This window comes from Hippopotamus amphibius, chromosome 11 (genome assembly GCF_030028045.1).
Source record: "Hippopotamus amphibius kiboko isolate mHipAmp2 chromosome 11, mHipAmp2.hap2, whole genome shotgun sequence".
NCBI lineage: Eukaryota > Metazoa > Chordata > Mammalia > Artiodactyla > Hippopotamidae > Hippopotamus > Hippopotamus amphibius.
The window spans coordinates 43,218,498-43,231,160 of NC_080196.1; the positions used below are offsets into that span (position 1 = coordinate 43,218,498).

At 48.8% G+C, this 12,663-nt stretch overlaps 2 protein-coding genes across 3 annotated transcripts in view; both read right to left on the reverse strand.

Moving 5' to 3' along the window:
- RPS18 (ribosomal protein S18) overlaps positions 1-11,029 on the reverse strand; it is a 141,329-nt gene extending 130,300 nt beyond the window's left edge. The window contains exon 1 of the mRNA XM_057699221.1: positions 11,024-11,029. Coding sequence (XP_057555204.1) covers positions 11,024-11,025 — 2 coding nt within the window. The 5' untranslated portion in view covers positions 11,026-11,029. The remainder of the gene's footprint in view (positions 1-11,023) is intronic.
- On the reverse strand, positions 3,208-11,024 carry BRD2 (bromodomain containing 2). Of its 2 annotated transcripts, none has more exons than XM_057699181.1 (12): positions 10,759-11,024; positions 8,817-9,120; positions 8,076-8,213; positions 7,441-7,579; positions 7,143-7,357; positions 6,671-7,045; positions 6,033-6,161; positions 5,592-5,843; positions 5,196-5,461; positions 4,412-4,716; positions 4,065-4,187; positions 3,208-3,958 (listed from the first exon to the last, which is right to left on the reverse strand). In XM_057699181.1, exons 1-12 carry the CDS (start codon positions 10,782-10,784, stop codon positions 3,822-3,824), a joined length of 2,409 nt encoding a protein of 802 aa, XP_057555164.1. In that variant the 5' UTR covers positions 10,785-11,024; the 3' UTR covers positions 3,208-3,821. The 2 variants fall into 2 exon arrangements, with proteins under 2 accessions (XP_057555164.1, XP_057555165.1); XM_057699182.1 differs by lacking the exon at positions 10,759-11,024 and adding an exon at positions 8,477-8,568 and having other exon boundaries at positions 8,817-8,945.
- Positions 11,030-12,663: the final 1,634 nt, after the last annotated feature.

The window sequence follows — 12,663 nt, forward strand, 5'->3', positions numbered from 1 at the left end:
TCTTCATGTGTTACGTGGAGATAAGACATCTCAAAGGACTATAATGAAGACCAAGCGAGTTTACAGTTTGTGTTTAGTACAGTGCTTGGTACACAGTAAGTGCTCAATAAATGAGAGCTGTTATTAAAGACTTCAGGATAAAATGCAAATTCTTATTGTGGCCTCCTTGATCTAGCTCTGCCTGAATTTCTGGCCTTATCTGGAAGCACACAACCTTTCCTACTGCCTCAGCACCACCTGCTCTCAGGCAGTTACCATGACTTTCTTTTTTCTTTTGGGGTGTGGGTGTGCTGCACAGCTTGCAGGATCTCAGTTCCCCGACCAGGGATTGAATCCGGGTCACGGCAGTGGAAGCCCAGAATCCTAACCACTAGACTACCAGGGAACTACCACCACTGTTTCTTCTGCTGGTGGTGTTCACTCACGTCCTCCCTGACACAAACTACTCATCCTTCCCAGATCTGTCTGAACAGTTCTCAGAAATCTCTCAGATCAGAACCCTCTCTTCTAAATTCTTTACGCATCTTTGCATAATTGCACTGCTAGAACTTATAATTTTTATTAAAAACAGTGATCGGTTGTCTGTCACCCCTTTCCCTATTCCCAGCATGTAAACCATGGGGACAGAAAGACCTGCTAGTGGGATTCTGCAGAGCTTGAACTAGGGATCCAGGGAAGGGGAAAGAAGCAAAGACAGAGATCACGGAATCATCGCATCAGTTCCGTCTACCATTCCCAGTCCCCTTCCCGGCACTCTAGGAGTCCCTTTCTCATTGCTCAGGGAGTTCTCCCCTGCATTATCCTTGGTAAGCCTCAGAGAGTAACTCCAAGGGAAGCAGGGCTTTTCAATCAGGATAGTCCTGAGAGAATCCAAAAGCAAGGCTGTCAGGGCTTGGACTGGGGTACACACATTAGGGTGCAATTATAAAGAATCACCTGGAAGACTGTGAAGCCTTCATCTTAGAGCAAATCAGCCCAGTAACTGCACCATGAGAGTTAACAGCACTGATAAAGGAAGGTTCAAAGACAAGGCAAAGGCCTTGTCTTTATCTTCACCCCCACACCTCCTGATTTAGCAGTTTGGCAACATTTAGGCCTATTGATGTAATGGTGTTTATTGAAAAATAAGACAATCAAAGGAACTCAATAAACTGTCTTAACTGAATACATGCTAACGGTGGGAGCAGCAAAGGGGGAGCAAATGGCAAGAGATAGAAGAAAAAAAAAGCAGAGGCAGTGGAACCCATGTTTACAAGAGCAGGAAAGAGCATGGGAGGAAATACTGCCCAAGGTTAGACTCCATAATTGTTCCTTCTGGTTGTGCTGGGGAAGGTGCTTCTTATTTGGAAGGCAGTAATTCCAACCAAAATGGGGATCAGATTCCTGAAACTATTACAATGTCTCAAGGAGAGGATGGGATGGGGCAGATCTAAGGTTTGGACAAGTAAATTCAACTAAGGAAAAAAGTAAAGCAAAGGGTCAAACGACAACCTCAAGGGTCAGGAACCAGGGCAAAGACTCTTCACCACTAAAGACCGAAGGTCGAGAAATCCAGGAACATTTGTAAACTGCCTACTAAGGTGGAAGGTGGGAAGTGTAAACCAGGTCCAGGGTCACTCTTGCCGTCACAGCCTGCTCTGCAGTCAAGGGAATAAGCCAGGCTGCCTTCTTCTATAGCACTTACTGTTGTGGATTCAGTCTACAGAGAACTAGCTTTAATTGCCTCCACAGGTACAATGTCAGAAACTCACCTTGTGAGAGCTTAAGTCTTAACTTTCCCAAACCACAATTTAAAAATACTTAAATTTTGACACAAACAGAAGGGGTGCAGCCACAGACGGTCTTAAGATTCTATCACTGGCCTCCTCCCGACTAACTCAAAATCTTAAATTTCCCTTTAAATGAGATACAGTGCTACACATATCGACACATATCTAATTAAAATCGACATTCTTTTAGACTTAACTAAATCCTATGCCATGCCCACAACTCTTCAGTACTTCTGAACTTTCAAAATTCTTTCCATCACTTCTCTCTAAAGGACCAGAGCTCAAGAGTTGAAGTATTCACTCACTGAGCTCAATTAAGTTGTCCCCAAAGCCCCATTAGGGGTCTCCTCCCCTTTAAAAAACTAAGGGTTTGAAAATTTCCCATCCCTGCTTGTGTATTATCATCTCTTTGAGCTTTTGAATATCACCCATACCTCAATTTAAGAATTCAGAGAATTCCCTGGTGGTCCAGTGGTTCGGACTCAGCACTTTCACTACTGGCCTGTGTTCAAGCCCTGGTCAGGGCACTAACATCACACAAGACACAGGCTATGGCCCAAAAGAAAACAAGATTCAGATAGAATCTGAAGTTACTAGTTTTCAGCAGCCTCTGGAGTCCAAGCGTGCAGCAAGAGTTGAGAATCACTGCCAGAGCCCATTTATTGCTACTTACACAACCATCACTACTACCTCCCACCATATTTTGCCTTACACCTGTTTCCAGCAACACTATAACAGAATAAACCATTAGGTTTACATTCCCAGCCTTCATTTAAGAATTCAGATTTTCTACCATGGCCCATTATACTGCCCTACTTTTGCAGGGTGTAAAGCCCCCAATTCCAGAATGCCCTTCTGTCTATAGCAAGAAAAGGGGTTGAATCTGAGGAAATGAGTTTTTGTGATTTCAGTTTCCTAAGGATTGCTGGAAACTGGCATTGCATTAACCAACTATATAAAGCTCTGTAAATGTGCAATTTGAGGTCAAGGCTGCATATTATAAATATAGGCTCAACTGCCTTAAGGGAGATACCCACTGCCAAAAGCACCTACTGTTGGCTTATACACCTACCTCCCAGCCCTTTCATATCTTGCAAGTGTCCAGAAGACAAGCCATAGATCCAGCACCAGAGGAAAACCTGAGCCTATTACAAGTCTTGAGTTTGAAACTTTTGGTTAAGGGATGAATGAAGCAGACAGTTTTGCTTTTTCTTCATCTAAATCTGAGCAAATTGTGAACCTTAAGGTTATTTTGGAGGATTCACTTTACAAAGGACTGATGCATTGTTATCACAACAGCAACAAACTACTGATTTATTTAAAACAAGTTGGTCTTCCTTTCCCCTCACCTGAGAAATACTTTCCTCAAAATTCTCAATTGTGTCACGTTCCTTTTGAAGCACTACAAAAGTAAATGTTAAGGTAATGAACTCGAAACTCGAATAATATTTTCTTTATTTACAAGTTAGAATCGACAGACAAAGAAAAGACAATCCAGGGGACCAAATGGGGAGATGACTCAAACCCCCAGGGGCCCCAAACGGACCAGAAGGAAAAGGGAAAACAGAGTAGAAAAAAAAAAAAGGTCAACGTAAAAAAAGAGCTCCCCCTTCCTCCCTCCCCATGGAGGCCGAGGGGACCACGGCCCCATCACCCCCTCAGCCTTACCTAGCTTAAAATAAATTAGAATAAACAATCTCAAAACAGGGCCCTTAAAAGTGAACAGGGCAGCTATGGCCTCAGGTAACCCCACATCAGGGCCTTTACCCATTCCCACCCTGTACCCCTGCCCCGCCCCAGTCATTTTGAATGGGGGCTCTACGCCTAAGAGGTTACTCTCCATGGGGCCGGGAACTCAGTCATATTTGTCCATTTATGTCCCTCCTTCAGTAATTGTCCCTGCATCCCTCCCCCCTGCAGAGCCAGCTCTCCTACAGTAGGGGGGAGAGGGGTGAGATGAGGAAGTGTCACAGCAAAGGGAGGGAAGGGGTGGGGCAGGGTGGTCTAGGGGTCCGGTCCTGCGGAGCCTCCTGCCCCATCTGGCCTGGCCCCTTAGCCTGAGTCTGAATCACTGGTGTCTGAAGAAGAGGAAGATGAAGAGGAGGAGCTAGAATCTGAGCTGGAGCTGGAAGCGCTGAGGCGTGACACTGCTACCTGTTGTGCTGATGACGTCTCTGTTTTCTCACTCGCTGCAAAACAAAGTTGAAGTTTAAAGATGTTTAAGTCTGATTTCCGTTTTTCAAGAGTCAAGAGAGCAGGATGTAGTAAATTCACAGCGGCTTACAGGACACTCACCTTTCTTGGGGGGCTTTTTGGTAGAATTGAGCTGCCCACTAACATCTTGTAACCGCTTTTCTAGTTCCCGCTTCTTCTCCAAAGCCAGTTCCTCCTTTGTCTTTCCCACAGGTTTCTTAATTGCTAGAAAAGGAAACATACCAGGATTAAGACAGACAAAAGCACCCTAGCCTTTCTGTCCCCTAACGTTGCCAATTCCTTTCCTGAACATTGAGAAGCAACGAATCCAAACCCTTATCATCCCAGGAGCTGACGATCACCAAGTGCATCAAGCATATCGCCACTATCCTCCTCGGAACCTCACGAGGATTTGCCGAGTTAACTGGTGGACCCCATTTCATACTCACTATAGGGTTTCCGAGGTTTCCTTCGTAGACAGGAAAGGACATAGCGTTCAAGCTCTCTAAGTGTGGACGGCTTGAGGGTTTCAAAATCAATCTCAATTTCTTCTGGGTTAGAGTCACGTAAAGAAGGCTCCCTGGCTTGGATTATGTGTACAACTCGACCCAGTTTCTCCCCGGGCAACTTGTTGATGTCCAGGCTCAACTGCCGCTTCTCGTCGTAACTCATGGGCCTGCTTTCTTCCTCCTCCTCTGAATCATAGCCTGCAGGCAGGGCAGGTGGGGCTGTCTTTGTAGCCTTTTTGGGGAGTCTATGGGGGTAAAAAAAATATTGTCAATTGTGGGACATTATCATCACTGTTCAACCCAGTGATCTGGATTTCATGCCTTAAAAACTATTTTTCCATCAAGGCAAATGAGTGAGTCAGAGGTGGGCTACTGGACACTGTATCAGGGGAGCAAGCTTTTTTACACACCAAACATTTCACATTAATCTTGGGCTTTGAGAACTAAATATAAGTACACTAGCACAGGTCCACTTTTCTTGCTCCCTAAAGCACTACCCCACCCCCAAACACAGAAAATAAAGTACAGAAGAGGTGGGCAGACTACACTCCCAGAGCATAGCTTTGAGAGACTATGTTCTTCAAGGTCTATTTCATCACCTGGCCACTTAAAAGAAAAAAATTCGCTGGCCATTTAAAGAAAACTTGGCAAGGAGTGGGAGAAATCATCCTCCCCAGAGAGACATAGCTGAGCTATCTCTGCTTCCTTCCCTGTTAGAACTCACTTGGTGCCACTTCCTCCAGAAGGTCCAAAGCCTGGAGGACCTAATGTAGCAGCACTGCCACCCCCACTGCCACTTGCTTTCTTGGACTTCTTGGGCTGAGATGGGCGGGGTGCCCGAGGCCCTTTGTCATCTTCTTCAACCCCAGCTCGGCCTCGATGCTTCTCTGCCTTCCGTTTCTTCTTTTTCTCTTTTTTTTCTCTCTTTCGCTTGGGCTTGGATATTGGGCCTTGGGACAGGGCAGCCAGTTGTTCATGTACTGCTCGAAGCTATAGAAGAAAAGGAATCACGTGAAATGGAATAAACAGATAACGCCACAAAGAATAAAAGAAAAAAAAATTAGGGCAAAGACAGGGCATGAACCTCACACCCAGTAAACTGACAGTAACAAAATAATACCTGTTCCTGTAGTTCAGCCAAGCGATGAGCCCTTTCTTCCTCAGAGTCAGAGCTTTCACTCTCTTCTTCCTCCTCTTCCTCCTCCTCATCCTCCTCCTCCTCCTCCTCAGAAGAGCTCTCACTGCTACTTTCCTCACTGGAGGACTCTGAAGATGATTTGGCCAAGCCAGGGGGCAAGGCAGTAGAGACTGGTAAAGGCCCTGGTTCCAGTGGTTCATCTGGCATCTTGGCATAACGGAACTCAAATACATCCTAGAAAAAGACAGCAGACTCAAAACCATGCTAGTGGACATGCATGCCTTGATCATGCCCATCCATATGGTGGCTCCAGTTCACAACTGTACAGATCAGGAGAGCCTAATGTTGAGGCTGTGCAGCACCGATGGCAAAATTTCTCTCCCCAGACCCATTTATCCTTCACACTCCAACCTTGACACTCACCTGTAACTTCCGTGCCATGGCCACAACATCATGGTCTGGAGGATTGTACTTATAGCAGTTGGAGAACATAAGCCGCACGTCAGCAGCAAACTCCTGTGCATCCCGGTAATCACGATTTTCCATCTTCCGCTGCAGAAGGAGGCAGCATCAGAAGCTGCACAGGCAGGGAGACACCTTTCCCAGCCAGCCCCAGACACCGCAAGAATAGCCCTCTCGAGAGCACAGTGGGGGATGACCTTAAGGATCTATACCCTAGGGCTCAAGTCTGAAAGTCAAAGGCATCTGAGTGGGTTGAATAAATATCTATGTCTAGGAAAAAAAAATCATTTCTAAATGAAAAGGAAGGGTGAGTGGCCTTCAATTATCTGGCCACCCCCTAACTCTCCTACCCTAACCCAACACTCCCAATAGGTAGAACCTAATTGCAGACGAGTAGTGATGCTCTCAACACAAAACCTACCACACCGTTTCAAGATCCAGAAAATATGGACTCTTAACAAGTACTCGATCTTCTGCCCCATTACTATTTTGTGAAAGTAAAATGCCAAGATTGCTCTGTGCCCATAAAAAGTGACTTTTATTGATCCCTAGGCTCCAATCACTGCCTGAGTATCCCATCTGCCCCATGCAGTGGGTACCTTGACAGTGCTGAGGTCCATGGGGTGCTTAATGATGTCATGGTAGTCATGCAGGCCAAGAGCAGAAGCGTCCACTGGTTTATAGAAAGGCCAGGCATAGGCAGCATGCTTCTTAGAGAGTAACTCCTTCAAAATGCCATTGCAATGTTTTAATTGTTCAGACAGTTTTCCTTTCTTGGAGCTCTGGTGTTGCTGCTGAGAGTCAGGCAAGTCTTTGCGTGGGGGCTTGATAGGGCGGCCACTCTCTCTACGCACAGGAGGAAGCCGTGCTGCCTTAGGCTCAAGACCCCCGGGAGGGCTAGCTGGGGAGCCTGGAGCCAGGATAGCTGTAGGTGTAGGGGTGGTAGTATCTGCTTTCCGCTTTACCCCTTTCTTCTGCAGAGAAAAACAAGACAGAAACCTTTTAGCCTGGGTCTACCCTATTCAAGACCTTCCCCTCCTCACTGCCCCAAAGAGATCCACAGATGTATACCTTGGCAAGGGGCTGGGCTGGGGGAGCTGCAGAGACAGCAAGGAGCGGGGGTCCAGCGGAATGCAAGGACTTGAGAAGGGGTGAAGAGATGACCGACGGGTGGGGAATGTTGAGGACAGTGGTAGGTATCTCAGGTGGTGGAGTATACAGGGCTGTGTGAGACACAGAAGAGACAGCAGGCACCTGATGGGCACTGGCGATACTGCTCTGGAGTGCTGGGGGAGGGGAGAAAAAAAGTTTAGTTTGATTATCTTTCCCATCTTTTGGCCTCCATTAGCAAAACTCCTACCCTTCCTACCTGCCAATTTGGCCCCTTTCTTGTGGCTGTTCTTAGGGATAGTCACCACAAGCTCTTGTTCCTCTTGTGGCATTGATGCCACTTTCTGTAGGAAGATCTTTTCCAGCGTCTGTGCCATCAGGACAATATCATCAGTGGGCTACAGGAAACACAAAACAAAAAGTCCAAATGCCAGCAAGACACAGGCAAAACCATTTTTCTCTGAGGAATTCCTAGCCCCAGGCATCACCACCACCCCCTTACACAACTTCATCGATGAAGTACTAAAAATTGCCTATACTGGGCCACTAAATTTCCTTCTTTTTTCCAATTGTGCCCCTCAAAATGCAACAAAGAAAGTTCAGAAGTAAAAGGATGAGAGCTGGTAAGAAAGTTCCTGCTCTGTTCTGGTCTCTGGAGATTTCTCTGAGAAACAGGGCCACTATCCACAAAAATAAAAAGTATTCTATTTAAACATCTCTTCATTCTGGATCTCTGAAGCCACACTGTTTTCAATGGTACCTTTTGGAACTCAGATTTTCTAGATCCTGAATGAGAACACCTCCAGTAAAAGACTTAAACTACACACTGATAGAGTACTGATAACAGACACACTGTCTCTCCCCAACTACTAACAAGAACAAAGAAAAACTCACCTTGTTGTAGATGTAGCAGTTGGTGAACATGGTATTGAAATCCTGCATACACTCTGAGGCAGCCCAATAATAGTTGTTTTCAAGCCTTCTCTTAATAGTACCCATATCCATAGGCTGCTTTATAATTTTGTGATAGTCCTAAACAAAGAAGTGGTAGGTCAGAGCCACAGAAAAGATAAATGCCTGTTCTAGACAAACTACTGACCCCATCACACACACGCACATACATATCCCCTGTGTATCAGGAATACATAGCCCCCTAAACTGCGGCCCCAAGTAACACTATGGGATAGGAAAACAATGGGACAGGATTCTCATCACCCACAGGGAGGCCCCTACTGCCTTTCTTTAATTACCCACCTCCCACCCACTCTACAAAGTTTCCCATCCTGTAACATTACCTCTGGGGTTGGCTATCCATGGGCTGCATGAGGGAGAGGAAGAAGCTAAGAATTTTGGCCACCGTGGTCCTCTCCCAACCTGGGGTGGGAATCTGTAAAATGGAGCCAGGGCACAAAAGTTAAGGAAGGACACATGGAGGGCACAATGAGAGATGCCAAGATAGCAAGCGGTTGGATCAATCACAAAGGACCAAGAATCCAGAAATCTGGTGGCTATCTGCCCTACAGGATAGAAATGGGAACTCCCTAGGGGCCGCAGCACCTATACTAGACAGCCCACCTCCACGCACACGCATTCTTGTTCCTTTCCATACCTCCCCACTCCAACCCCTCTACTCACCGGCAGACCCAGTTTGACGGCATCCACAGGCTGCCGGAAGGGCCATGCAAACTGATGTTTCCACAGAGCCTTCATCACCACCTTGTGCAGGTATTGCAACTGGTTGGTAACCCGTCCTGGCTTTTTGGGATTGGACACCTCCGGGGGTGGTGGGTTCGCAGGGGTTAGTTGCAAAGCCGGCACTGAAGCCATTGTGGGGCTCTCGAATCCCTCATACAACAGGGAGGGCTTTCGAATCCTTTTCCCAGGCGCTGCTGCCTCTGGGCCCAGCCCCAGTAACCCTGCATTCCCCTCCCCAGGGAGCCTGTGGAGACAAAATCAAATGTGGTAATCTTGTGAAACTTGGGAGCGTGCAATCTACACTACGTACCCTCAATAAATTCCAACCTGGAATCTAGTGAAAGGTAGTCAAGATTATGAAAATAAAACCAGTATGGAAACACTCCATGGAACTTTTGTTTTTGTATCTTCTACCACGTGTTTCATCTTTAATACACCCACAGAAGCCCTGCATTCTGAATTCTCAAGTCTTAGGGACTCTCATCGGTTTTGAAAAACTTCAAGACAGTTTCTCAGCACACATCCATTTGAGAATCACAGCCTTATGGGGATGGGACTTAAGCAAAATGGGTGGAGCCGAGAAACTCAAGCCCCGAACTTCCTCCTCACTAGGGGCTTGGTGGTTGCCATGGTGGCTGACCCTAAGGGAAGCGAGTGGAAAAAAAGGAAACAAAATAAAAAAATTTCATAAAATTCTAATGACAGACACCTAAGAATCTACCTGTGCACAAGGAATCAACGTCCTCCACAAGCTCTAGTGAACTCGAAACAACGGACCAAAAATCTAAGGAAAACCATACCAACTCAAGGAAAAAGGGGGGGAAAAAAGAAAAAAAAAACCAAACAACGAAGTATTTGTCAGACTTCACAGCCTGGAATACCCCAAGCCACCAGCTTCCAGAAATTATTCGCAAATTCAGTCTTCTCCCTCTAAGGGACTCAAAAAATAGAGCTGTCCAAACAGTCAAGGTCAGCAAATTCCCTCATAAAAGTGATAACAGACCTCCCCCCACAACCCCTGCCAAAAACTGGGATGCCACTAACAATTCCCACTGTAGCATCAGCTCTGGAGATCAAAGGCCAACAATGCATCAAATCTATATTCTCTGGTGCTCTTCAAGACCAGGTATTTCCCAAAGCCTAATACTAAAGACGTTACACCGAGATCTCATTGTTTACATCCGCAGAGCAGGACTAAAAGATCCTTAGCTCCACCCTCCTACCCTGAAACTCTCAATGGTATCACACACAAAAAAACAAAAACAAAAAAATCCCCCAATCCTCTGTAACAATTCACGCACCTCTCAACACAAAACCAAACCAGTCACTGAAAGACAAGCAGGAAATCAGAAATTTAATGACCTACCCCAGACATTAGGAACCCACAGACTAATAGAGTGATCCCTCTATCCTACTCAGGGAATCCCGATTTCCACTCTCCGAAGCTCTATCACCAAGGCAACCCTGTAATGTACAAAATGTGGCCACGACCCCACCGCTTCCCCCCACCCCCGCCTCAAAAGGCCTGACAATCCTTCAACAGACACCAGACCCGCTACCCGCAAGACCTGCTCCCCAGCCAATGTCCTTCCCTATTGCATTCTGCCGCCCCCTCGCTCTGCCCAACCCAGCTAAGACCTAACCAGAGGAAAAAGTAACGTATAAATTGACAACCTGTGCTCCCTCCATACGCGTGATCTGGGCCGCTACCACGGTCCCCAAACCGCCGCTCATCCCCTCCGCGAGCCCCAAGAGGCAACAGTTGCGCCACGAAACAGCAACGCACCCGAATCGGTTCCGCACTGCCTCCGAATTTGACGCCCCACACCCGCGCGCCGCAGCCCCCAAGCCCCCTTCCCACACGCGGCTCGCGGGGACGTACTTGTGGGGAGTCACGTTTTGCAGCATCTTGACCACGGGGAACCGGCGCTGCCCTCAGCCGCGGAAAGCCCGGGTGGCCTCGGTTCCCCTCACCTCCCGGTCCAGCATAACCCGAGAAGTGGGGTGGGGGGGCGGGGGCCGCTGCCCTCGGCCCTCCAGGCGACAACCCCCCCCCCGCCGGGCCGACACGAAAGCAGTTTCCTCCGCTGTTTCTCGGAGAACTCCCGGCAGCTTGGCGCGCTCCGCAGGAGGCGGACAGCGAGAAAATGGCGGCGGCCTCAGCTGAGGCGGGCGAGCAAAGGGGGACGGACTCTTCAAACCCCAGGACGGCCCCTGATCCCAGACACCGTCGTCAATATTGCCCTCCGTTGGTCTGCAAGAATCCCCTCTTCCTGCCGGGACCGTCCGGCGCGGACGAGGTCCCGTTTCGATCTCGGATGGAGGCGGATGAACACGAAAAGTGGTTTAGGGAGCCGCCGCCTCCATCTTTGAAATCCTCTTGAGGGCGGAGTAGAGGGGGTGGACAGTCTCCGAGGACTGGGCGGGGCCCGAAAAAGGGGAGCTTCGGGGGCTTCTATGGGGTCTGCACTGTCCGCCGGGACCGGTCATAGGCCGAGACGAAGGCCATTTCCAAGCGGATGGACGTGGATTGTAATGGCGGCCCCGGACGACTCGAAGGCTCTGTATATGTAGGCAGAATCCTCCAGCTCGTTCTAGAGGCTGCTCCACTCCAGCGCGAAATGGCGCCGCCGAGCCCCGCGCCAGCCCTTTATATATAGGCAAGGGGGCGGAGCTTCGCCGCTCATGCGCGCCACCGTGCTCGCGATTCCCCCCACCCCCTCCGCGCGCGCTCGCTCGCTCACGCGCGTGAAGAAGCAGAGTCGAAGAGGGAGGAACATCTCTCCGCGGGATCGTTTTCTATTGGTCGGCGGAAGCGATGACGTCATAAGCCTCATTTCCAAAGCATCAGTCACCAGGCAGAAGACTGCCGCATAGACCCACAGGGAAGCAGAAACCCGCCACATCTCTGAGCCAATTGGCTGCGCTGTGGTTCGGCAACTCCAGGGAAAGAGGGAGGTTGGCAGGGGTGCAGCACCCTCTCCCCGCCTCCTCTTCCAACAAAGTCTTCCCAGGCATCCAAGCCCAGTGCGACTGGCGACTGCCAAGCTCGGGCAGGTCGTGCCATTCGTAGCTCCTCCATTGGCCAGACCGGCAGGATTGAAGGGGGCCGTGTGGGCGTAGCCAGCCTCGGCCGCCGGGGTGTGGCCACAGGACACCCGCGGGTTGTTGTTCTCGGTAGTGAGGAGGCCGCCGCAGTGAAGAATCTGAAATGAGGAAGAAGACGCCATCTTAGAAGTCGCGGCCTGCCACTCTGGCAGACAGTTAAGGGCTCCCAAACGCAGCAAGGAAAGAACCTAACGTTCCTGTGCTCCGCAATCAAAAATACATAACTGCCAGAGTTATTAAAATCCTCCCCTTCCTTCCCTAGGCCAAACAACCGAAAGACAAACAAAACAGTCCCCAGAATCTACCATCTATGAACTCTTATTAAAGGCTTATCATCAAGGAAACCAAACGTAGAGCACGTTCCAAATACTTGCACCCCAAGCACCTCTCCAATCCCTCCCGCTCAAACCTTCAGTTACCAATACAAATATCTGCCTGCTCGACAAAACCTTGGCAAGCCTAAAGTGGGAGCAGACCCTCCAAACGCACCCATATACCCTACAAAATGAAACCCACCTCCTCCCCAAACTTCATTCCGGTGTCTGGCTCAGAGCGGAAAAAACAAGTCCTGCGAGGGGCGAATCAGGGTGAACACCCTCCCCCTCCTGGCGAGCTCAGACCTTTCCCCACGCTGCCGCCCTCCCCCCACCGCGAAGGCAGGCCCGCACCCCCTCTTAGG